General features: G+C 53.2%; 1 protein-coding gene across 23 annotated transcripts in view; it reads left to right on the top strand.

Annotated features, from left to right (window-relative positions):
* NCOR2 (nuclear receptor corepressor 2) overlaps positions 1-24671 on the top strand; it is a 233643-nt gene that overhangs the window by 73968 nt on the left and 135004 nt on the right. For all 23 annotated transcript variants that reach the window (XM_043902057.1, XM_043902059.1, XM_043902065.1 and 20 more), the window contains 5 exons: positions 2576-2793; positions 9849-9976; positions 12386-12563; positions 19741-19920; positions 24345-24458. In XM_043902057.1, coding sequence (XP_043757992.1) covers positions 2689-2793; positions 9849-9976; positions 12386-12563; positions 19741-19920; positions 24345-24458 — 705 coding nt within the window. In that variant the 5' untranslated portion in view covers positions 2576-2688. The remainder of the gene's footprint in view (positions 1-2575; positions 2794-9848; positions 9977-12385; positions 12564-19740; positions 19921-24344; positions 24459-24671) is intronic.

The raw sequence follows: 24671 nt of genomic DNA, 5'->3' as shown, positions 1-24671 counted from the left end.
GGCCTCCCTTCCACATCGCTGTGACCAGGCTACAGTTACTGCAGTGACAGTACTAGTGGTTGTAATCGTAGAAGCTCCCGTTTGCTGGGTGAGACTTGTTCCCACGTTCATAAGAATTACACAGTTCATCCTGTCTCGACGGCTGGGAGAAGTCCATGTGGGCTTTTCTCCTGCGGTGGTCGTGGGGATGGCAGTTTTGGCTCTGAATTCTTTGGCTTTGCAGTGGTGGAAGGCTGGACAGCACCCAATGGAAGGGTTGCCTGCTCCAAGGCTCCTTCCTGCTCTGGAAGAATCAGAACTTTTGATGGCAAGTGGCAGAAACCCGGGTTGGGCTGGCCAAAGCAAAACACATAGAAAGAGAGCCTTGACTTCCCTGAATGAAGAAGCAGGCTTTAAGCTGCCTTCGGGCATGGCTGTCATCAGGACCTGACTGTTCTATCACCACCCTTCACTTTTGTCTTTCTGGGGGTATGTTCTTGGATAGGTTTCTGCCACCCAGTGGCCCCGCATGACCCCCAAGCTTTCACCCTCCTAGCTTAGAGCCCCAGTGGAGAGTGCCCTTTTCTGGTTCCTTCTCAAAGTCTCAAGACCCGACGACTCTCATTGGCTCATATTGGGTCACATGCCAATCCCTGAGCCTATCACTGGTCCAGGGGAAGCAGGAGTGTGATTGGCCAGGCCTGAATCATGTGATCACTCCTGGAGTCTGGAGAGGGAAGATGGTTCCTGAAAAGAAAGTCAAGTCTACTGTAGCAGGAGATGGGGGTGGAGAGCAGGAAGCAGTCAGGGCCCCCAGATGGAGGGGAGAGGGGTTTGTTCCTCTTCTGACCACCGTGATCCCCGTCTTTCCTCCTAACATCCCTCCACATCAGATCTTCAGTGGGTGTAGCACCAGTGGAGGGTTTAGGGGCGTCCATGCCCTTGGAGAAGGATGGTCGTCAGTGGAAGGCAGGGTGATGAGGGATTGTGATGAAATTACAGGGAGCTGGGGGGTACACGTGAGGTGCAACCCCAGCCCTACCTGGGGACATTCAGGTGTTGAGTGCTTGCGCCATCTTGGATTTTCCTCAGCTTCTGAGTAGGGGCTGTGAGTGGGGCGTTGCACGTGGTGGGGGCCTGATGGACACCCCTTTTCTCTTTTTCTTTTATTTTTGATGTTGGGTATGATTTATTTGGCTCTGAAACAATACAAATGCAGCAACCCACGGTCTCCCTTTCTTCCCCTTCTGAGGCACTGTACTTTTAGCTACAGGGACAAGCAGAAGATTCCACATTACCAGAGCTGTCCCCAACCTCCTAGGTCTTTCCTTCTGTTCTGTTAACCACCCTCCTCCTCCTGTGTGTGGTGCTGGTGTTTCTGAGTGGACACCCCCTTTCAGAGTGGCCCAGTTTGGAGGGGGCCCAGGACCTGCCAGGCTCTCATCCTGGCCTGGGTGGAGGAACCAGTTACAATCCTGGGGAGGCTGCCTGCAGTGTGGCCAGCAAAGAAGGGAGTGAAGGGGTCCTGGGGAGAGTGGGGGTCCCCCAGAGACTCCTGGGCAAAGGCCTTTTCTGACAAGAGGCTCTCTTGCTCTCTTGACTGGAGTCCTTTCTTCTTTCTGAGTCTCAGTTTTTCCATCTGAAAAGCCAGTGGACTGTTTCTTGAGATTCCTTCCGTTGTGGACACAGGCGTGCTTTCTCCCCTGTGGAGGTTATCCTTTGCCTGCCCCCAGGAGCCGCTTGGGGCCCACTTCGGTCCGTGTCCTTAGCTGTTTCCCCAGTGTGGCCCTCAGGTTCCCAGTGCCCTCGCTCTCAGCTCATATCCTGGCTAACATCATGTCTGTTCTGTCCCCCAACCCAGTGTCACACTCCCCCCACCTGAGGATCACCAGGAGGCCCAGGCAGGCCCAGCTTTGCCCGTGGTCACACTGTGACCTGCGTTCTGCCTGACCTGACCCTGTTCACCACTGCCCCCCCAGCTTATGTGGACCTGTCCCCTCCTGGGACAGGCCCATTAGTGCCTGACTGAGCTGCCAGGTGCTTTGGGGGAACTTTGCCCTGGTGACTCAAAGTGGCAGAGGACTGGGGGTGAGGTTGGGTGGGTCAAGGGTGCTCAGGAGCCACTGGGGTGGTGGGGTCAGTGTCCACAGAGTTGAGGTTCTGTGGGGTGAGGTTGGGTGGACTGAGGGTTCTTGGGGGCCACAGGGGTGGTGGGGGCAGTGTCTGCAGAGCTGGGGTTCCATGGGGTGCAGTTGGGTGGGATGAGATTGCTTGGGGGCCGTAAGGGCAGCACCTGTAGAGTTGGGGTTCCCATGCCTGCTGAGCAAGGACCTTGGCAGTGGGGAGGGCACGGCTGTCACCCACGTGGCTTGTGCAGCAGCTGCTGGCCTGCTGTGGCTTGGAGGGGCCTCAAACACCACTTGGCGTCTCCCTCTGCTGTCAGTGGGCAGGGAGCGTACCAGTAGCATGGAGGAGGGTCCTGGAAGACCCCTGTCTGCTCTCGCTCCCTCACAGGGGCCACAGGAAGGGGCCCCTTCAAGGTCTGCCAGGAGCAGCTGCCCCATGGCTGATCTTGCTTTCTTTTCTGTTTTCACAGGTGCCTAGGACAGGGTGGTCTGCGAGCAGATGACAAAGACTGGCTTTTAATCGTTGTTGACCATTGAGCGGGAGATTACAGGGGCCCAGGAGCCCCCCTGGACGCCCACCACCATGTCGGGATCCACGCAGCCTGTGGCACAGACGTGGCGGGCCACCGAGCCCCGCTACCCGCCCCACGGCATCTCCTACCCTGTTCAGATTGCCCGGCCGCACACGGTAAGGGGCACGAATGTTCGCCTGGGGTCACCTTCAGAGTTTTCTTTTGTCGCTGGGTTCCTGTTTCTCCTTGGAGTCGGTGCCGGCGTGGCTCCGATGGTGTCCAGCCAGGGCTCACGGTCTGCTGTGGGGAAGTGGGGTGACTGGGCAGAGACCACTGACATCTGTGGCCTTGCCAGGCCCCGGGACATCTGGGAAAATCTCTTAGCTCCCACTTTAAAGCTGGGAAGGTGGAGCCCAGGGCCAGGCTGAGCTGTGATCCCTGCCTCTGGGTCTGCTGTGGGGTTTGCATGCAGATGTGGAGCTCCTGCTGTATACACTGTCAGCCCAGCCTCAACCAGGATCCCTTGCCTTAGGATTGGAGTGACTTTCTGGGGGCTGTGGCTCGCAGACCCTCCCCTCCAATCCTCAGGGCCTGGAGCCTATTCACTGTGTGATGCTCAGAGCTCTCAAATGACAAGGCCAGCACATATCATTCTCTGAATCTCTGACATGAGCTGGGGAGCGGAGACAGGGGAGGTCCAGGGAGTTGGTTCTGCTCACGGGAGAGCTGCTCCAATGTTGGGGGTGGTAGCCTGCTGGGGAAGGAGCAGGTGCGCCCTTGGTCAGCTTTAAAAAAATTTTTTTGGCCATATCATCTGGCATGTGAGATCTTAGTTCCCCAACCAGGGATCAAACCCGAGCCCCTGCCCTGGAAGCCTAGAGTGCTGACCACTGGACCACCAGAGAAGTCTCCTCGGTCAGCTCTTCTGAGCTGCACCCGACTCTGTCCACCTCCTAGTGGGGACCCCCTTTCCTGACTTCACCTGTAGCTGCCTGTGGCTCTGAGGATGGGCTTTGGTTCTGCTCTGTTGGCACTTATTGGGCACTTACTGTATACCGTGTCTTCGGGGGCTTGCCAGAGGGCCCTCAGAATCCTGGGCTTCCCCTGTTGGGCCTCCTAGCTACTCAGCGAGGGACCGTGAGGATTTGCAGTCACAGCCGGGGTCGAAGCCGGCCCTGCTGGCCCCGGCGTGTACATGTTTGTGTCTGTCCTGCTCCGGTGGCATGGTCCCTCCTCCTGAGATGCTGAGAGGAAATGGCGTGGGAGGACTTTTCCAGCCTCTGTGAGAGAGATGTTTTTGCATATGAGCCCACTGGCCCAGCCTGGGGGTGTCCCAAACACAGTGGCCTCTCGAGAATTTGGGCCCCAAGATGCTTTTGAGAGCTGGCTGTGATCAACGGGCACATTATGGATGGAGTGGTCGAATTCTCACAAACAACCTAATGAAAGAGCGCCTTACATTATCCTCCCATTTTGCAGATGAGGAGATTGAGGCTGGGAGGTTAAATAATAGGCCTCAGCTTCAATCACTGTGAGGAGGCAGAGTTGGCGTCAGCTTCAGGACTCTGTGTGCATGCATGCTCAGTCCTTAAATGGTGTCTGACTGTTTGCAACCCTGCCAGGCTCCTCTGTCTGTGGGATTTTCCAGGCATGAATACTAGAGTGGATTGCCATGTCCTTCTTCAGGGGATCTTCCTGGACCAGGGATTGAACCTGCATCTTTCTCATTGTCAGATAGATTCTTTACAACTGAGCCACCAGGGAAGGACTCTGAGCCCCCGTGAAACAGATGCTTCTGTTTATTGGTCACCTACTGTGTGCCCAGGGCCCAGGACTATGCTCCTGGGGGTCATTTATTATTATGTATTGTCATCAGCTTTGTCATGATCACAGTAGCAAAAATAAGCATTCTCATCCACTGAGTTGGAGAAGGCAGTGGCAACCCACTCCAGTACTCTTGCCTGGAAAATCCCAAAGACGGAGAAGGCTGGTGGGCTGCAATCCATGGGGTCGCTAAGAGTCGGACACGACTGAGCGGCTTCACTTTCATGCACTGGAGAAGGAAATGGCAACCCACTCCAGTGTTCTTGCCTGGAGAATCCCAGGGACTGGGGAGCCTGGTGGGCTGCCGTCTATGGGGTCGCGCAGAGTCGGACACGACTGAAGCGGCTTAGCAGCAGCAGCAGCATCCACTGAGTGCTTGCAGGGCAAGCTTTATTTTGTTTTTTTAGTGTTTATTTATTTGACTGTGCCGGGTCTTGGTTGCAGCGTGTGGGATCCAGTTCCTTGCCTGGGGATCAAACTCAGGCTCGCTGCATTGGGAATGTGAAGTCGTGGCCACTGGACCACCAAGGAAGTCCCTAGGGCGAGCGTTTTGTTTATGCTCTTTGTGTATACAGTTGCCCTTGCTCCGGGGGAACATTTTGCAGGTGAGCAAATAGGATGGGTTATGTAACGACTCTGAGCCTTGGTTTTTCATCCATAAAATGGGGTAATGAGAGCATCTGTTGCCTGGTTTCTCCTGGGGATGAAACGTGATGATCTGTGGAACATCATTATGGCACATGTGTCCAATTGCAAAATTGTCACTGTCATTAGAGCTGCCTGGAGGAGGCTCTCCCCCATTCCTCCTCCCCCGGGGCCCCCACCCGCCACTCCGGCCCGGGCCCAGCCTTGGTGAGTCCTCAAGTCCCCATGGCCCTTGCCATCCTGCCATCCCCTCCTTCCTTTGCCCCAGCCCGGCCCTCTTGCAGTCACTTGGAGTCACCACCTGATCGCAGACACTTTCTGTGTTGTTCTTGCTGGACTGCCAGTGATGCAGGGTGTGGCTGGGCAGAACCGAGTGGTCACTTCCTCCAGGCAGGAGGCTGAGGCTGCGCGTGGGCAGGGGCCCTGGACAGCTACGAGGTGGGGCATCCTTATCCTGTGTGGTGACCGCAGTGGGGCCCCACTTCCTGACCACCGTGCCTGGTGCTGGGGCGGCCCAGCTGGGGGCCCCAGCTTGTTACTGGGAAGGCTTTAAAAGCAAGATTTCTGGGTGTCCGGGGCGGGTGGTGGGGTCTTGCTCTCCCAGGCATGTGTCCAGGGCTTTTCTTTGGCAGGTGGGAGGTGAGCACTGGGACTATAATCTAGGGGTCCCCCTGCAGCCCTGAGCCCCCTAACCCCTTACCGCCAGGCCATTGTACAGAATTTTTGAGAACTCCCCCCTCCACCCCGAGTCTTTGAAAGACAAATGGCGAAGGAAAAGGGGAATAAAGGCACAGAGAGACAAATGCCCGGTCCAAGGGCCAGATGGGGACCCAGGGTCCCAGCGCCTTGTACAATAGTTGAGGCAGGGATGCTGGGATGAGGGGCGGGGCAAGAAAGCCCAGATGTGCCTTTGAATCCCTGTTCCTCCCAACTTGCTGAGTGACATTGGGCTGCGTGGGGCAGGCTCAGTTTTCCCATGTGTGATATGGCTGTTGTGGGTCTGAGCATCACTGGCAGATGTTTGCAAGGTGCCTAGGGCTGTGTCTGCACGTGGCAATTATCTCTTTCCTCCTGGGAGGCTGGCAGGAGACTGAAGGGGGTCTGGATTCTGAGAGGGGGCCGGGAGCAGCCTCCTCTCCTGGCCTGTGCTTCGACCTGCGTCATCTCCAGGCCGCCTAGTGTGTTATGCCTGGTTCAGAGGGAGGGCTTAATTCAGGTGTGCTTCTCCAATCTGGCGTCAGGCACGCTCAGAGCCTCTCTCCATGGCGCTGTGTATGTGGCTTGCTCAGTCCCACCTGCTCCTCCCGGACCACCTCTCTGTGTCCTGTTCTCACCATCTCTGTGGTCTTGGCTTTCCTCCCCCACAGTATCAGGACCCCACATTTTCCCCCGAGGGTCCTGGAGTCTGATGGTCTCCCAGGATTGAGGGTCCCAACACATTCTCCCCTTCTTGTCTCTTTTCCTGCTTTCTGCAAGCCACCTCAATTCTGCTGTCTCCTTCAGGTCCCCTGGGACCCCTTGACCTCTCTTAAGTTCCTTCAAGCCGTGCGCTGAATGAATGCATTAAAGCCCAAAGACACAGGGTCTGAATCCCAGTGCGACGCCTTCCTGCTGTGTGGCCTTGGGCAAGTTACTTAACCTCTCTGTGCCTTAGTGTTAGAAGGGCGTTTAAGTGCACAGATTCTCAAGCTAAGCCCCTTGCACTCAGGTCCTGCCTTAGTGCTGTCCTAGCTGTGAAACTGTAGTTTAGTGGCCTGACCACCCCTTGCCATCCATTGAGTGAGGGTAGTTAGTAAGCCTCTGATAGTGTTACTCAGTCGTGTCTGACTCTTTGCAACCTTATGGAGTGTAACCCTCCAGGCTCCTCTGTCCATGGAATTCTCCAGGCAAGAACACTGGAGTGGGTAGCCATTCCCTTCTCCAGGGGATCTTCCTGACATAGGGATTGAACCTGGGTCTCCTGCATTGTAGGCAGCTTCTTTAAGCCTCTGAGGATCAAGGTAGTTGACACCTGCAGAGGCCTCTGCACAACGCCCCGGAAGGTTAGCGTGACTGATACAGTACTGTGTTGATGACTGATGCTGCTGCTGTCATGACAACAACATGCCCGTTAGCATCCTTTTCCAAGTGGCCCCCAGGGTACACGGCAGGCTTTTCCTCCAGACGTGGAGTTGGCAAACCTTCTCTGTAAATATTTCAGACTTTTTGGGCCATGCGGTCTCTGTCACAGTGACTTGTGGCTGCTGATGTCCCAGCGCGAAAAGTAGCTCAGCCAACACGTACTGAAGTGGCTGTGGCCGTATGCCAGTGACACTTGATGAGACAGGCCGAGCCTGACTTTGGCCTTGGGCCTCATTGGCCCCAGATCAGTGCTTATCAGGCTCTCTGTGGGAAGGACCAGTCTGTTTCATTTCCAGTTTGTCACAAACGGATACATGGGCCTTCTGCACGTGACCCAGTTTGCGGGTGTGAGGACGGGTTTAGGCCGAGGCCGGCAGGACCGTGCTGGCCATGCACTCAGATGCTACGGTCCTGTCAACAGGCTGTCAAGAAGGATCTGAATCTGCTCATCTTCAGCGCTTCCCCCCAGACCAAGGGTCATGGACTCAGGAGCCCGCTTGGGCCACATACATGTATGGGGGCAGCAGGCGGGGCTGGAATGGTTTGAAACACGTGGAGGGTTCTCATGTTCCAAGATGTGTCTGGAGGGTTCCGGCCAGTGTGCCTGCTGTCTTCAGGCTCCTGGGATCACAATGAGCCTCACTTTTGGCCTCTCTTGGGGTCTCCCCAGTTCTTGCCTTCCCATAAAGATCGAGGCATCCTTGAGGGTCCCTGGACTCAGGGCCCTAGGGTGGAGATCAGTGTGGGTGGCCCCCAAGATGGTCTTTGGGGGAACTATGCTCTAAGCTCATCCCACTTGACTCTTAAACTGGGAAACTGAGGCCAGAAGGGTTCATGCAGTGGCCGCCCCATGCCCTTGCCTCAGGGGCCCCAGGCGCCACGTGCCTTTCTCCGCCTCAGTTGGCGACGGTAGGCACGCCATCCTGCCTGGGCCCTCTCCCGAGGGATTGGACTGTCTGCCTTTCTGCCGCTTTGTTCATTTTGCTTTTGTGTGAGAAGGAATTTTCCTCCTGGCAGACTGCAGTGCTTGCTGATTTCTTCTCACACCTCTGCGTGCGTGTGCACACCAGATCCATGCCTGGCAGCCTCGCCAGTGGGATCCCAGAGGCTGCCACCCACTCCCTCCAGCCCTTTCTACTTCTTCCTTTGAGAGCACCTGGTAGACATCCTGGAGTGTGGGGAAGTTCAGGGGAGGCTGAGCCCTCCTCTGCCTCCTGGAAGCTGCCATCAGTCTTGGGGGAAATCCCTGGAGAGTTAAGGGGGATTTGTGGTTGGAGGCATAGAGGCCTCCTTCAGTCCAGGTCAAGCATCCATTTCAGTTTTCTTTCCTTTTATTTGGCCACGCCATGTCGCATGCGGGAATCTCAGTTCCCTGGCCAGGGATTAGAGAGCCTGTGCTCCTGCGGTGGAAGAGTGGAGTCCTAACCACTGGACCACCAGGGAATTCAGGCATCCATTTTTAATGGTGAGGACACTGAGGCTCAGAGGGTTTGAGTGATGGACACATACCTCTAGCCTGAGGCCTTGTAGCTTCTTGCTTCCACGTTGGGCTGCCCAGGAAGGCCCTTCCCTCAACATTTCCAGCCTCTGAAGTTGACAGGATCCCTCTTGATTCTAGTTACTCATCCCTCCAGCTTCCCAGCCTCCCAGCCTCTTACATGCTATTGTTTTGGAGGGTCTGAAACACATCCATTCCCAACACACCTACGTGGTATCATCTAATTCTTTTTGCAGAAATAACAGCTTTAAAAAAATAAGCCAGACAGCAAAAGAATGACTAGATTTTTACGGAAGATTGGGAGAATTCAGAAAGGTGCCAAGAAGAAAATAAATCACCTACCATCCCACGCTTTCCCAAGCCTTACTCTTGCCAGACATCACTAACTGATTGCCACCCACAGCGTGAATGTTCTCAGCAGACAGAAGTAATCGATGTGGACTGGTACGAGTAGGAAGCCTGTCCTGTTTTCTCCTTTGAAAGACTTCTTGTTTCAATCTTTTTTTTTTTTTAACATTTTAATATGTGTCTCCAGTCAGCGTGTAGTTGCTAATCGGAGCACATCTAATTCGTTAGTGTTTTGTTTTTCCCCAGATGATAATGGGTGATGATGGCACATTACTGAAGAAGGAGGGTTTTGCCTGGAGTTTATCCTTTTGACTTTGAGCTGTGCTTGTGTATGCGACACACGTGTGTGGGTTTTCCCTCTGCAAATGGGGGACTCCCACGCTGGAGCTTTGTTTTGGAACCTGGTATTTGAGCCTTGCAGACTGTCAGTGTTTGCTGCGTCACCCACTTCCCCTGACCTGTGTCTTGCTGGGTCTCTTGCACCGGAGACCGACGCGCAGGTTGTGCCTTTCTCTGGTTTTCTCTGCTGACACATGGGCTTGGTCATCTCATCTGGAAAGAGGGCAGGACTGGGAGATTGTGACAGGATGGGGCACCCTTTAGCTGAACGGGTCACTTCTTGGTGGTCACTGGCCCCAGGAATGCACTCTGGCCAGACAGGGACTGAGGGCCAGGAGAGGATGGGGGAGGCTCCCCGGTGGAGGAGCAGCGCCGGGCAGGGGGCTCTGGCCCTGGGTCACTGTGGGGGGTGCACCGCAGTGGGGTGGGCGCTCACTGGCCTGTCTTGTGCTGCAGGATGTTGGGCTGCTTGAATACCCGCACCACCCCCGTGACTACACCTCACACTTGTCGCCTAGCTCCATCATCCAGCCCCAGCGGAGGAGGCCCTCCCTGCTGTCTGAATTTCAGCCCGGGAATGAAAGGTGAGGAGGGGCTTGCACATCCATTGTTCAGATGGGGAAGTGGAGGCCTGTGCTGGAGGGGAGCTCGTGGAGATGGGAGGTGTTAAATGAGGGGATGTCAGGCGTGTGACTGGGGCAGGGTTGTAGATGAGCAGGGAAGAACCACGTGGCCCCTTGGACTTCCTGCCGTGTGCCTGCAGGGGTCTCTGGGTGTGTGGCCCAGGCAGGAGGGGATGACAAGCTGGAAGTGGGGGAGCAGGGCTGGGTTACTGGTTTGGAGGGATGTGCCTGCAGCTGGCTTCACACGGGGAGCCCCCTTACCGACTGCCCCCCCCCCAACCTTTGTCATCATCCCTTTTTCTCTGAGTCTTCTTCCATTCTTCAGCTGGCGGACGAGGTCCTCTGGGCCTGCCTTGCCTTTGTGAAATCCAGGTGGGAGGGAGCAGGCCATGTGGCAGGTGGGGACCCAGCAGGGGCAGGGCTGAGGCTGTCAGGACAGGCCAGAGCCCTGAGAGAACCTGAAGATGCCTGAGACAGTAATAGCACTCATCGCCAAGAGTCCTGGGCTTTTTGTTGTTGTGCCTTGTGGCTTGTGGGATCTCAGGTTCCCAACCAGGGACTAAATCCAGGCCACACAGTGAAAGCCCAGAATCTTAACCATTAGGCCACCAGGGAACTCCTGAGAGTCTTGAGCTTCTAACTCGTGATGAACTATTGTAGGCTGTGGCTGCCCACATGCACCTAGACAGACAGCCTTGCCCGCAGGGAGCCCATGGTCTTAGCAGGGGAGATACAGCAAACACACAGGATGACTTTAAAATGGGGCAGGTGACTTGTTTCCTACTGGGCTGGGAAGGGCTGCTATTTGGCTGGAGTGGCTGGGAAAGGCCTCTCCGGGGAGAGACACCTGGCACTAAGTAGCCAGTCATTCAGAGAGCCATTTGGAGAGGGGTGACCAACCATTCAGAGAGCAGGGTGAAGGCATTTCAGGTGATGGGAATAGCATGTGCAAAAGCCCAGAGAGGGGGATGTCCTTGGAATGTTCTAGAAAGGCAAAGAGGTCGGGTGGCTGGGGTGAACAGGTGATTGGGGGTCCAGAGGGTAAACTTCGCAGAAACCAATGGGAGGGTTTCGAGCTTTGCTAGGCAGGGAGACGGCTGTTAGGAGGAGATGCCCCAGGCACTGAAACAGGAAGGGGAAGGGGGAAGAGCTAACATGGAAAGAAAGAGCTGGGGTGTGTGTGTGTGTGTGTGTGTGTGTGTGTGTGTGTGTGTGAGAAAGAGCTGGGGGGTGTGTGTGTGTGTGTATGTGTGGTCCAGCCTAGCCAGCGCAAAGGCCCTGGGTGTGTGTGTGTGTGTGTGTGTGTGTGGTGTGTGTGTGGTGTGTGTGTGTGTGGTCCAGCCTAGCCAGCGCAAAGGCCCTGGGTGTGTGTGTGTGTGTGTGTGTGTGTGGTCCAGCCTAGCCAGCGCAAAGGCCCTGGGGGTGTGTGTGTGTGTGTGTGTGTGTGTGGTGTGTGTGTGTGTGTGTGTGTGTGTGGGGTGTGTGTGTGTGTGTGTGGCGTGGGGGGGTGTGTGTGTGGTGTGTGTGTGTGTGGTCCAGCCTAGCCAGCGCAAAGGCCCTGGGGCAGGAATGCAGCAGGCAAGGTGAACAGGGGCCAGATCGGGCAGGGCCTGAGGGTGGGGGGAATGCATCTGGATTCTTGTTCTGAGTTTATTGGGGGAAAAAGGCATGAACTTGAAAATTGTTTCAGCAGGGGCAGCATTTGGACTGTCTGGTCAGCAGCAGTGGCTGGAGGTGGACACTAGGAGTCCTGGGTTTGCTGTGTGTGCTCAGGCAAGGACATGTCCTCTCTGGGCCAGTTTCCTTCTTGGTCCACTAGGGAGGAGGGTTAAGGAAAATTAGTCACCAGTGATTAGGCTGGACAGCTCCTATCTCTGCGAAAGACTGCTGGGCTGAGTTGATAAGGGGGCAAGGCCAGGTTGAACAGCCAGAGTGCTGGGATCGACTAGTGATAATCTGCTCTGGGTGAGTGATGTGCAAATAGCATCATGTGTGTTAACATCTGTGTTAGACCCACAGTGTTTTTCAGACTTCCCCTATGAATCACCCAGGATCTTGTTTGAGTGCAGAATAAGATTCAGCAGTTGGGGTAGGACTCAAAAGATTGTGTATTTGTAACCAGCCTCAAGAGGGGCTGATGCTACTGCTCTGGGGACCACACTCAGGGAGCAGGCAGTCACCAGGACCTTCTCTTGCTATAAACGTTGTCAGTGAATGCTGACTCGGAGGAAGACAAATCTGTTTTTGAGTCCTGCCTCGCTGTGTGCCCTTGAGCAGATGGACACTCCTTGCAGGGTGGAAGAGGGTGTGGCTCATGGCCGTGCTCAGCAAGGAGGGCAGCAGATGTGATGTCATGTGGCCCCCCCACAGGTCCCAGGAGCTTCACCTGCGACCCGAGTCCCACTCGTACCTGCCTGAGCTGGGCAAGTCAGAGATGGAGTTCCTGGAGAGCAAGCGCCCTCGCCTGGAGCTCCTGTCCGACCCTCTGCTACGGCCCTCGCCCCTGCTGGCCGCTGGCCAGCCTGGGGGCTCCGAGGACCTGTCCAAGGTAAGGCTTGGCCCCCAGCTGGGAGCTCCTCCGAGGATTTGGGTGGTGCTGCGATTGGGCGGGATGCAAGGGAACGGGTGGGTGTGTCAGGCTGGGAGGAGGGACTGAGCACCGGGTGTACAGAGGCTGAGCAGCGACAGGAGGGTCTAGGGATGAGCTTGGCTCCGTGGGCTGTTTCTTGACTGGAGAGGGACGTCTCCCCTTCCCCCGTTTTCCACCCCCAAGTGTTTCCTGCCCTTGGGGACCATAGTGCCCTGGAGGGCTCTTGCATTTCACTCTTCTTTAAACAGAGAGTCGAGCTGAGATGGAGGGGGAGAATGTGCATAGATTAAGTGCCCATAGTTTGCTGCTGGGAGAGGTTTTCTGCCATTCCGGTGAACCTCAGGACTGACCTCTAGAAGCTCATTTGGTCTCCATCTAAATGGAGGGATCGCAGCCAGTGGTTCAGATGCTTCTGTCTCCCAGGGTCACCCAGCTGCCTCAGAGGCTGTCATTTCCCTGTCACTGCCTAGGGTGCAACAGGGACCGAGGCCAGGTGACATGCTTGTCCTTGGCCGGCTGCACGAAGGATGTCCTTTCTGCACGTGCTGAGCAGTGTCATCATGGTCTTTCGTGACCGCGGGGACACACATTAGCTCATTAACGGCTGCCCAGCTGCTGAGTGAGGTCAGTGCTCTTCTTACTGCAGCCTCAGCGGGGGTGGGTGGGGACTGGGAGCCAGGCCAGGGGAGGGAAGTGGTCCACTCGGACCTGCTGGATCTTCTTCTCTGCCTGACACTGGATGGGATTGAATGGTGAGATTTCAGGCTGAGGCAGGTTCCTTAATAGGGGGACTGGCAGGAAACGGGGTTCCTGGGTTGGTCATGATGATGATGATAAACTAACACGGATGGAGTTCTCTGCCTGTGGGCCGGGTATATATGAGTGTCAATTCCATTGTGCCATCTCAGCTGGATGAAGACTGATCTGCGATCATCTTTCTAAAATGTATATATTTTTATTGGGCTGCTCCGGGTCTTAGTTGTGGCATGTGGGATCTTTAGTTTCAGTATGTGGGATCTAATTCCCTGACTAGGGATTGGACTCATGCCCCCTGCATTGGGAGCACAGAGTCTTAGCTGCTGGACCACTTGGGAAGTTCCTATGATCACTTTTTATATAGGGGACCCCAGGCTGAGAGAGCCACCGTCCCTGGAATGTGGGAAGTGGGCACTGAAGCCCACGTGGCCCAGGTCTGCCCCGTGTGCTGTCCGTGTCTTGGGCTGTCCCTCTCTGGTCCTTCGAACCTACCATCCTGCCATCCCCTTATTAGCATCCTCCTCTTAGATTCTGTGACTCCTCAGCCTACTGGGAGGGATGTTGCTATTGGAAAAGCTGTTCCCTGAAGGGGAGCAGGGCGTGTGTGACGGGGGACACAGGGCCGCACTAGGGAGGCTTGATGTCCACCCAGAGGGACTGGAGCCCCAAGTGGGTCATGTGCCTGTGCTCACATCTGGTTCTGCCTGGAGAATGGGCTGATGCGGGTCTCTGGCCAGCCCCCAGAGGCCTGCCTCATGGCTTTGCAGAACTGGGCTCCAAGCCCTCAGGCCTTCAGGTCCTTCTGAGGGTCTCTGGGCCTGACAGGGGCTCTGTGAGTCCTTCTGCTTATCCCTCTCCTTCTTAGAGCGCCCTGGGGTGCTTCCTCTCCTTCTGTGAGTCTTTCTCAGTCTCTGCTTCTGTCTCTGTCTCTCTGTCCCTGTGTCTCTGTCTTTCTCTGCCTGGATGTGTGTGTGTATCTGTGTGTCTCTCTGTTTCTCTCTCTCTCTGTCTGTTTCTTCCCTTCCTGGACCCCATGGGTGCGGGGGAGTGATGGGCCCAGTGTTGGGGCCTGGCTGGACCAATTCCTGTAATTGCTCCAGGCTGTTAAGAGCATTTGGAAAGTATGAGCGCATTTTGGGCAAGGGAAGAAGCCAGGGGAGAAACACAACTCTGAAGGAGTTCAGATGTTTTTTGCGTCTGCTGTGTGGAATTTAGCTGGATGCGTGAGACAGGAATTTGATGGGATTTTTTTTTTTTTTTTTTTAAACAGCACTGCCCCCTTCCCCTCTGGCTGTGTTCCTTTTTCATATAAAAATGTTCTGTTTTATAATACTTCCCTGCCCTTGAGCCTCTGGAGTCCTGTGGCATCAGAGGCTTCCTTTGAAATTCATCAAACTTGGTTCTGGGGACTTTAGAATCATCACAAACGGTACCATTTCTGAAAGTCTCTTTGTCTGTTGGGGCCCTGTTGGCTGAAAGGGACAGAAAACCCAGGCAAAACTGGCTTAGGCAGGAGTTCTGGCTCATATAACTGAAATCCCAGCATCATTGGCTTCAGGCACAGCTTGACCCAGGTGACATGTCCCTGGGTTCCTGTCTCTGTCCATTTCTTGGCTCTGCCATCTTGCATGTGGTCTTGTTAACAAGAAGGCAATTTGAAATTCCAGGCCTTCCTCTTCCCACATTCAAGGTCAACAAAAAGAGCTTTCCCTGTGTTTCCACATTTCCAGACCAGAGCTGTTTATCTCCCTGCCTTTGGGTAAGCCCCTGCCTGTCCTGGAATCCATCATGGTGACTGGCGGAGTGGACTGTGGGTGCCCAAGCCTGGCCCTGCCCTTTCCTGGGTCTGAGACGGAGCAGGCGGAGGCCCAAGGGGTCCTCTCCAGCTCTCAAGGCTTTTGCTTACCTCTGTGTCTGTAATTTTACATAATGAGCTTTTCTGTTCCATGTTGGCCTGAATTTTTAGCCAAGGGCATCTGACGGGGAAAATGGTGCCAACTGCTACCTAGCGACTGGTGAGGGTATTGGATTGTTATTTTCCTCCTGCGGGTTTGGACTGAAATGAAGGCCAGCCGCCATCGGGAGAACCATCTGGAGGCCCAGTAGCCGGGCTCCCCCAGTCCCATTCCTGGAAAACTCAGCACCGCAGAAAGCACTCTTTGCCCTCTGGTGTGCATCTTCTATTCAGATGGAGGGGAAATTCACATAACATGAAATTAAGCAGGTTGAAGCGAGCAATTCAGTGGCATTTAGTACATTCACGGAGTTGTGCACCATCTCTGTCTAGTTCCAGAGAATTTTCATCATCCCAGAAAGGTACCATGACCCATCAACAGCCACTGCCTCCTCCCCAGCCCCTGGCAACCACCCGTCGACTTTCTGTCTCTATGGATTTACGAGTTCTGGACACTTCGTATCAATGGGACCATCCGATATGTGGCCTTTTATGCCTGGCTTCTCTAACTCAGCATCATGTTCTTAAGGTCCATCTGTGTTGTACCATGGGTCTGTACATCACTCGTTTTTACGGCTGAATCACATTCTATTATATGGAGAGACCACACTTTGTCAGTTGATGGACCCATCTGTGTAGTTGTGCTGAGAATAAAAGCTAAGCCCACACCTTGAGGAAGAAACCATTGAAGAAGACAGATTTTCCCCATCAAGAATTTGAGAAAAAGTTTCCAACAATTTTTCCAATAGTTCCTGGTCATTGCCAATTGCTTCATCCAACTGCTCTGCTGCCCTTGTCAGCTTTGGGGATGGAAATCTTTTTCCTCATGACATTTTATTAAAAAATTTTTTTATTTCTTTATTTGGCTGCCTGGGCTCTGCGTTGCAGCATGTGTGCTCTTTATTGCAGTGTGTAGGCTTCTGTAGTTGTGGGGTGCGGGCTTAGCTGCCCGGAGGCATGTGGGATCTTACTTTCCCAACCAGGGATCGAATGCAAGCCCCCTGTGTTGGAAGGCAGATTCTTTACCACTGGACCACCATTCCCGCTCATGTCATTTTGAGAATTATCCCCGAATTAGATGAACTGTTTTGGGGTGTCCTGGCCCCGAAAGCCTCCTGTCCACAGTCCTCGTTCTCACCCTGCTCCTCTCCCTCCCTTCTTGGTCCTGGTGGAAGATCAGAGCGAGGCAGGAGAGATGTTTCCTACAGCAGGTAATAGGACTGGGGTTTGGGAACCATGTCACCAAAACCTTTCATCTCAAGAACCCTGAGGAATGATTGAGGCTATTGGGGGAAGACCAGCCAAGTGCCGTGGCGCACAGAGGGAAGGGGCAAAGCTCAGATAAGGGCTGGGGGTGGGGGCATGGATGGTCAGTCTGATATGAGGTGGCACTCAGGTATGAGTCCTGAGAGGGCACAGCTGGTGCAAAGGCCCGGAGTTGCCAGGGTACGTGAGCGGCTTCTGGTTTGGCATCTGTGGGGTCAGATGCCTGCAGTCCCTGTGTCCCCCAGCTGGTCCCTCCTACTGGGGAGCAGTTACACACACACACCCTTTCTGAGTATTTCTCTAGAGGTTGTTTAATTCCGTGCACAGTTTTGCTTCTAATTCAGGAAGTCGTGGACCCTGGGAGGGACCTCGCTCTTGCTTTCCTGCCCAGCCACGTGGTTCCGAGGGATGAATGAATGTGTGGTGGAGACCTTGTTTCTGCTGTAGGAGCCCCTGCCACCTGGTTGTGTACTCTGCCTGCTTCTGGAGAGTTCTGACTGAGGCCTGGTCTCTCCCATCCTGAGCCCTCCAAGCCAAGGCTCTATCACTTTGTGACTGGTGACCTCAGGCATGTCGTGGAACCTCACTGGATCTTTGGTTTCATCTGGAAAATGGGGAAAACTGTACTTCCACTTCCAGTGTGGGCTGCGACCACTATGTGAGTTAAGAGCATAGCGAGCTCCAATCCTGGCCCTCAGCTTGGGTTTATAAATAAAGTTTTATTGGTACCCAGCCATGCCCATTCCTTGGTATCCTGTCTTTGACTGCTTTCCCACTGCAATGATAGGTGAGTGCTTGGAACACAGACTGTCTGATCTGCAGAGACTGAAGTGTTTTTACACCTGGCTGGTTATGGAAAGTGTGCTGACTGCTGGCTTAGAACCATGCCAAGACCTGTGCCTGCCAGTTCCTTGTTCTCTCATCTGTGCTGTGGGGATGCAGCGGCAGCCCCCTGGGAGAACCACAGTCAGAGTTGAGGGGTAGGGTGTGCTGAGTGGAATGCCTGGTTTGGTTTCCTGAGTGTCCCTGAGGAGGGCCACATCAGAGCCCTGTTAGGGCCACATTGGGCCCTATAAAGGACTTGGGACCTCTTCTGCCTTTTCCCCAAGGGTTCTGGGTGTGTGGAGGACCTGAGAGTCTCGACACCTGCTCTCCCCCATGTCTCAGATGGAAATGATAAGGCCACAGTGATCCCCAGACCTTTGGTCCCTGTGGGCTTCAGTGGGGTCTGTGTGTGTAGGACCGAGACTCCAAAGACAGAAAGGGTGGACTTAAGATGGCACCAGAGGGCTTCCCTGGTGGCTCAAATGGTAAAGAATCTGCCTGCAATACAGGAGACCTGGGTTCAATTCCTGGGTCGGGAAGATCCCCTGGAGAAGAGAATGGCAACCCCTTCAGTATTCTTACCTGGAGAATCCCATGGACAGAGGAGCCTGGCGGGCAACAGTCCACGGGGTCGCAACGAGTCGAACACGAGTGAGCAACTAACATACACATAAGATGGCACAGCCTCTGCTCAACTTGAGCTGGAGGGTGGGGGGAGCGTGGCGCTTGGCAGCCCTGGGCTGCAGTTGTCCCTGGGAATAATGTGTCCTCTGTCCTCCGGGCTGCAGCTGCTGTGGGGGTGGGGAGGCAGCCGCCCGAAGCTTCTCCTGGGGCCTCCTCTGCCAGCAGCTGCCGGCTTGGCCTTGAGGATGGCACAGGGCAGGGGCCAGGTTTTGGGGAGGACGGCTCCAGCCAGCGCCTGTGGAGTCCTGAGAGGGCGCCAGGCTCTGAGCTGAGCGCTCTGTGCATAGGTACTCATTCAAGCCTCACAGCAGCCAGAAAGTGGGGAATGGTCCCATTGTACAGATGAGGAAACGGAGGCAGGTGATAGGCTTGTGGTCACGATGATCCTGGGTGGGGTTTTGAACCCAGGGCCACATAGGTGAGTGCTCTGGGGGCAAGGACTGGGTTTTATTTTACTTCCTCCTCATTGTGCTCCCAGCAACCTTGGATACTCAATAAACTTTCACTGGTGGAATGGAGCCACTGACTCCCTTGTTTGCTTAACACATTTTTGTTTTGTTTTTATTTTTGGCCACACCGTCTGGCTTGTGGGATTTTATTTCCCTGACCAGGGATTGAACCCAGGCCCTCGGCAGTGAAAGTGTGAAGTCCTAACCACTGGGCCACCAGGGAATTCCCAAGTTGTATTTTTTTTTTTTTTTTTTTTAGCACATTTTGGAAAATGACTTCATTACACAGAAAGTAGCAGTCAGTGAAGGAAAAGCAGAACATTGGTAAATAAAAAGAAGTAGGAAGGAGGGTGGGATGAATTGGGAGATTAGGATTGACATATGTATACTACATGTGTAAAAGAGATAACTAGTGGAAACCTACTGTATAGTACAGGGAGCTCAACCCAGTGCTTTTTGATGACCTAGAGTGGTGGGATGGGGGGTGGAGGTGAGAGGGAGGTCCAAGATGGAGGGGATATATATATATATATCTGATTAACTTCATTGTACCACAGAAACTAATGCAACACTATAAAGGCAAGTAGTACCTCAGTTTACAAAAAAAGAAAGTGAAAATATCCCCCTTTTCTCCCACTATCCCAGTAAATACTTTTGACATCTCTGTTTCCCATTCTTATAGTTTTCCTGTGTGTTTGTGTATATCTTCTACAAAATCAGATTTGTACCGTGTATGATATTCTGTAACTTGCTCAACTGGACTGAGAATCGTGAATACGTGTTTGTGGAGGGTCAACTGAGGCCAGGCCTTGGGTATTAAGAGGTTGTGGGTTTTGATGCCAGTTCTCAAGAAGTTTGATCTGGAGGGAGGACACAGACAGGGTAACAGGGTAGGAGAGAGGTGTGTAATGAGAAAAGGGAAGAGGGAGGCCTTGCAGGGAGGTCTGGAAAACTTGCATGTAGGAAGATAGATAGGATCTGAACTTTGGAGAAGGCCAGGGAGGGAACATCTGGCAGGGGACCAGTGAGGGCAAAGGCGGGGAGGTAGGATCAGCAAGCAACCTCGTGTCTGGGATGCGGGGGCCGGCACAACAGAGGCCGGGGGTGTTGGTTCCTGAAGTCATGGCTGGAAACCTTCAGTGTATTGGGGGTGGGGGGGCCTCCTGTCCTGATCCCAGGCCTGTTTTTTTCTCCCCTGCAGGACCGCAGCCTGACAGGCAAGCTGGAGCCGGTGTCTCCTCCCAGTCCCCCGCATGCTGACCCTGAGCTGGAGCTGGTACCCCCACGGCTCTCCAAGGAGGAGCTGATCCAGAACATGGACCGGGTGGACCGGGAGATCACCATGGTGGAGCAGCAGATCTCCAAACTGAAGAAGAAGCAGGTGTGGGTGGGGTAATGGTGGATATCAGTTTCTGATCCAGCAGCAGCTATGGCTGAGGAGATAACATAGTAGTAATTGCAGTTGTTAACGTGTGCTGAACACTGCCTGTGTGCTGAGTCGTTTTTATGCCCTTTGTGTTTATTGGACAGGAGAGCTGTTTTGTGTGGTGCTGTCTACTGGAACTCCCTAATGGAAATGTTCTGGATCTGCCCTGTCCAAAATGGTAGCCACTACCCATATGTGCCTAGTGCATCTGAGGAACTGAATATTTAATTTTGTTTAATTTGAATTAAATGAGATGTACACTTGGATAACCAAATGTGCCTTCTGTACTGGATGGCACAGGAATGAACAGCTGTGGGGTGGGCAGTTGATTCTCTGTGCCTCCCTTTCCTCATTTATAATGTAAAGGAAAATTTCACATGATTCTGGCCCTGGCTCTGGAATCTGGATGAGCTGGACCTCCTATCTCTGCCTCGGAGCATTCACCTCTCTGAGCCTCAGTTTGCTTGTCTGTAAAATGGGCACAGACATGACACTACCTCATAGGGTTGTGAGGAAGGGACAGAGTCATGTGATGAAAAGAAATCATCATTGTCATTGAAATCAAGGAAAAGTTGACATAAAGAAGAATAATGTAAATTTTATAATTTTATTTTTACCTTTTCTTGGCTCTTCTGCTTCTCTCTCTGGCATCTTCAGGTGTCTGCTCAAATGTTCCCTCCACAGAGGAGACCCTCCCTGACCTTTATAGGAGTCCTCATCCCCACCCATTCTTTATCCTGGAGGTCAGCAAATCCAGCCAGATGTGGCTCAATGCTTATTTTTGTAAATAAAGCCTTATTGGCACACAGCCACATCCAATTGTTTACACATCGTCTGTGGCTGCTTTTATGATACAACCACAGAGCTGGATGGTCACAAAAGAGACTGTGTGGCCAGCAAAGCCCAAGATATTTACTTTCTGGGCCTTTATAGGAAGTTGGCCAATCTCGTCACCCTGCTGAATGGTGTCACCATTTGAACGAATGTATAGTTTGTTTTGTGACATTGTGGTCTTCTCATGACTACAGTGTAAAAGCAGGGTTTCTTTTTTCTTTTTAACTTGTGTTTATTTATTTAATTTAGTTTTCGATTGTGCTGGGTCTTTGTTGCTGCATTCAGGCTTTCTCTAGTTGCAGTGAACGGAAGGCTACTCTCTCATTGTGGTAGGCAGGCTTCTCACTGCGGTGGCTTCTCCCGTTGCAGAGCACAGGCTTGAGGGTGCATGGGCTTCAGTAGTTGTGGTGCCTGATGCTTAGTTGCTCCACGGCATGTGAAATCTTCCTGGAGCAGGGATTGAACCCGTGTCTCCTGCATTAGCAGGCAGATTCTCAACCACTGGACCACCAGGGAAGTCCAAAAGCAGGGTTCTTGTCTCCTGTTCCCTGCTGTGCTCCTAGCAACATTGGCACAGAGTAGGTGCTCCTTAAAAACTGTGGATTGAGTCACTGTGACACCTGTCTTGACCCTGGGGGAAGCAGGGTCATACCTGATTCCCTCCAGGTAAGGATGCATGGGCTCCATGACGGATCTAAGGGCTCATTCTGGCCACCATAGGCACTGGAAGGAAGGCTAGTGAGATGCTTCCTGGAGGCCAATTTAGGGCAGTGTGACAGGCTTTGAAAGTTATATAGGGGGAGGGGAGCATTGATTCCAAGAGACCCTGGGACTGTCGCTCGCCTGGGGGCACCTGAGGATGGTCCAGCAGCCTGACCAGTCAGTGAGGCTTGGCCAACTGCAGGAAGTGGGTGGGTTTCCAGGATGGCAATACACCATGTGGGGAGGCCGGGCCCTGATTGGAGTCAGCAGTTATTGCCAAGGCCAGCGGAGTGCTGGGCCTTTAGGTCCCCCAGGCCTGTCTTTGGGGTGAGGCTGAAGCTACAGGCCATGTGCACATGTCTGTGACTAAGGCTGGAAGCCAGATGGCCCAGGGCAGCCCTTGATAGCCAGATTAAAAAAATAAAAATTCCATTTTGGGCAATTTTTCTTTTTTAAATAAAATTCACAAAACATAAAATGACTCTTTGTAAAGTGAACAATTCAGCGGCATTTAGTCCATTCACAGCGTTGTACGAGCACCCATCCTATCTAGTTCCAAGACATTTTCATGACCTCAAAAGAAGACCCCTGTGCACACTAGCAGCCACTCCCTTTCTCCCTGCCCCAGCAGCCATTAATCTGCTTTCTGTCTGCGGATTTGTCTGGACATTTCCTGTAAATGAACCAAACACTATGTGGCCTCTTCTGTCTGGCGTCTTTCACTCAGTATCATGTCTTCAGAGTTCATCCATGTTGCAGCCTTTGCCAGCACTTCATTCCCTTTGTTGCCAGTATCCCACTGTACGGATAGATGGTCCACGGTTGTTAATCCGTTCATCAGTTGGTGGACATTTAGGTTGTCTCCAGCTTTTGACTATCGTGAATAGTGCTGCTATGAGCTTTTGTGTTCATGTTTCTGTTTGAGCACCTGTTTTCAGTTCTTTGGCTCTGTATCTAGGGATGAAATTTCTAGGTCCTACAGTAACTCTGTGTTTAATTTTTAGTGCCTCAGGGAGGGTCCCCTTCACTGATTGGTGAGAATCTTCTTCCGGGCCATGCATGCCTTCCATTTCTTGGCTTAGTTTCTTTCACACTTTTTGGAGGGATTTCAATGTTTTTCTGAGGGCTGGTTGTCCTTCTGAAAGCCACCACTAGGGATCACTGTGGGACTGAGGCAGCTTGGCTCAACCAGCCTGGCTTCAGACTATTTCTACACGGCCGTCTTGGCTGTATTTTTGAGTTCATAATGGTTTGCTTCATGGTCATGGGCAGGATGTGTGAGCCTTTTGAGCAAAGAACAGTGTTCTCATCTCCCTCAAGATGCCCTGTCAGACTATTCCCCGGGCATTGGCCTCCTGTGTGACCTTGGGCCAGTGTCTTAAACTCTCTGGTTTTTGCTTTGCCCTTTTGGTATAAAGCAGATAACAGCATGCAGGGAGTTTTTTATGGTGTTTGGAGGAGGGGGGTCCAGTATGAAGACCACAGTGCAGATGACAATGATAATAATGATGATGAAAAGCTGCTCATTAGGTGCTGAGTGCTTTGTGTGCACCAGCTCATTTAATCCTCATATCAACTCTCTAGGGTAGAACCTTTTATTATCCCCATTTTCCAGATGAGAAAAGTGAGGCTTGGGGGAGTTCAGCAACTTCTCAAGGTTATATAGCAAGTAAATATAAGTATATAATAAGCAAGCAGTTAAGTCCCCTGCATATGAACGAGTTCCATTCCAAAAGCACATTCCTAAGTCCAATTTGTACCTAAGTCCAACAGAGTTACACAGGCTTCCCTGGTAGCTCAGCTGGTAAAGAATCCACCTGCAATGTGGGAGACCCTGGTTCAATCCCTGGGTTGGAAAGATCCTCTGGAGTAGGGATAGGCTACCCACTCCAGTTTTCTTGGGCTTCCCTGGTGCCTCAGACAGTAAAGAGTCTGCCTGCTATGTGGGAGACCTGGGTTTGGTCCCCTGGAGAAGGGGATGGCCACCCACTCCAATATTCTTGCCTGGAGAATTTCATGAACAGAGGAGCCTGGCAGGCTGCAGTCCACGGGGTCACAAAGAGTTGGGTGCAACTGAGTGACTTTCACTATGAGCAACTAACTCTGAACCAACAGTTAGCCTAGGTATCCAACTAACACAATTGGATATATAGTCCTGTACTGTAATAGGTTTATAATACTTTTTACACAAATAATACATGAAAAACAAACACAAAAAATAACCATTTGTAATCTTATAGGACCTTGAAAATTACAGTAATTACATAACAACAGCTGGCATACAGGGGCATGCTTGCATCTTTGAAAGTCTGCAACTCAAAGGTTCTTATGTAGGAGACTTACTGTCGTAGAAATAGGGTTCCAGTGTGGACAGTTTGGCTCCAGAGTCTCCATAGCCTCTCCTGAGGATGATGGTGCATGTGTTGGTAATGATGGATAATGGGTCACTTTGAGTGAGCCCCCAGTCTGACTGTACATAAATTAACTCATCCAGGAGGCACGGCCATGAGACCCACTTTACAGATGAGAAAACTGAGGCACAGCGGGGTTAAACTGCTTGCTAATACTCACCTAGCTGGTAAATCCCCAAGGCGGAACTTACACCCAGGTAGGCTGGCAGCAGAGTCTGGAGCCAGCCCTGGTCGGGCCCTTCCCTGTGGGAACTGGGGCCTCTCCAGGGCTTGGAGTCCCTGCGGGTGACTCAGAGGAAATGGTTAGCAGCCTGACTTCCTGTGTGGGGCCACCAGCCTGGCTGAACGGGGGGCCGCCCCCGCTGTTGGGGGAGCTGCCTCTCCTTCCGCCTGCCGGCGTGCTCACCACTACACTCTCCCCACTCCCCACAGCAACAGCTGGAAGAGGAGGCCGCCAAGCCGCCGGAGCCCGAGAAGCCCGTGTCACCACCACCCATCGAGTCTAAGCATCGCAGCCTGGTGCAGATCATCTACGACGAGAACCGGGTATGCCCCGTCCTGTCCTTCGTGGCCCCTGCCCCACCTTCTTCTGCTTGCCCTGTGCTGGCCACCAGGTGGGAGGCAGGCGTCACTGTGAAGGGTCTGACTCTCCCGGGGCCTCAGTGTTCCCATCTGTGAAATGGGCATCTCTTGTGACCACCCTCCCACAGATCTGGGTTTGTGAGTAGGAGGGGGAATGGGTGGCCAGTGGAGACCCAT

Source organism: Cervus elaphus, chromosome 5 (genome assembly GCF_910594005.1).
Source record: "Cervus elaphus chromosome 5, mCerEla1.1, whole genome shotgun sequence".
NCBI lineage: Eukaryota > Metazoa > Chordata > Mammalia > Artiodactyla > Cervidae > Cervus > Cervus elaphus.
Note: the sequence above shows the minus strand (reverse complement) of the source record. Positions and strands in the feature narration are given on the sequence as shown.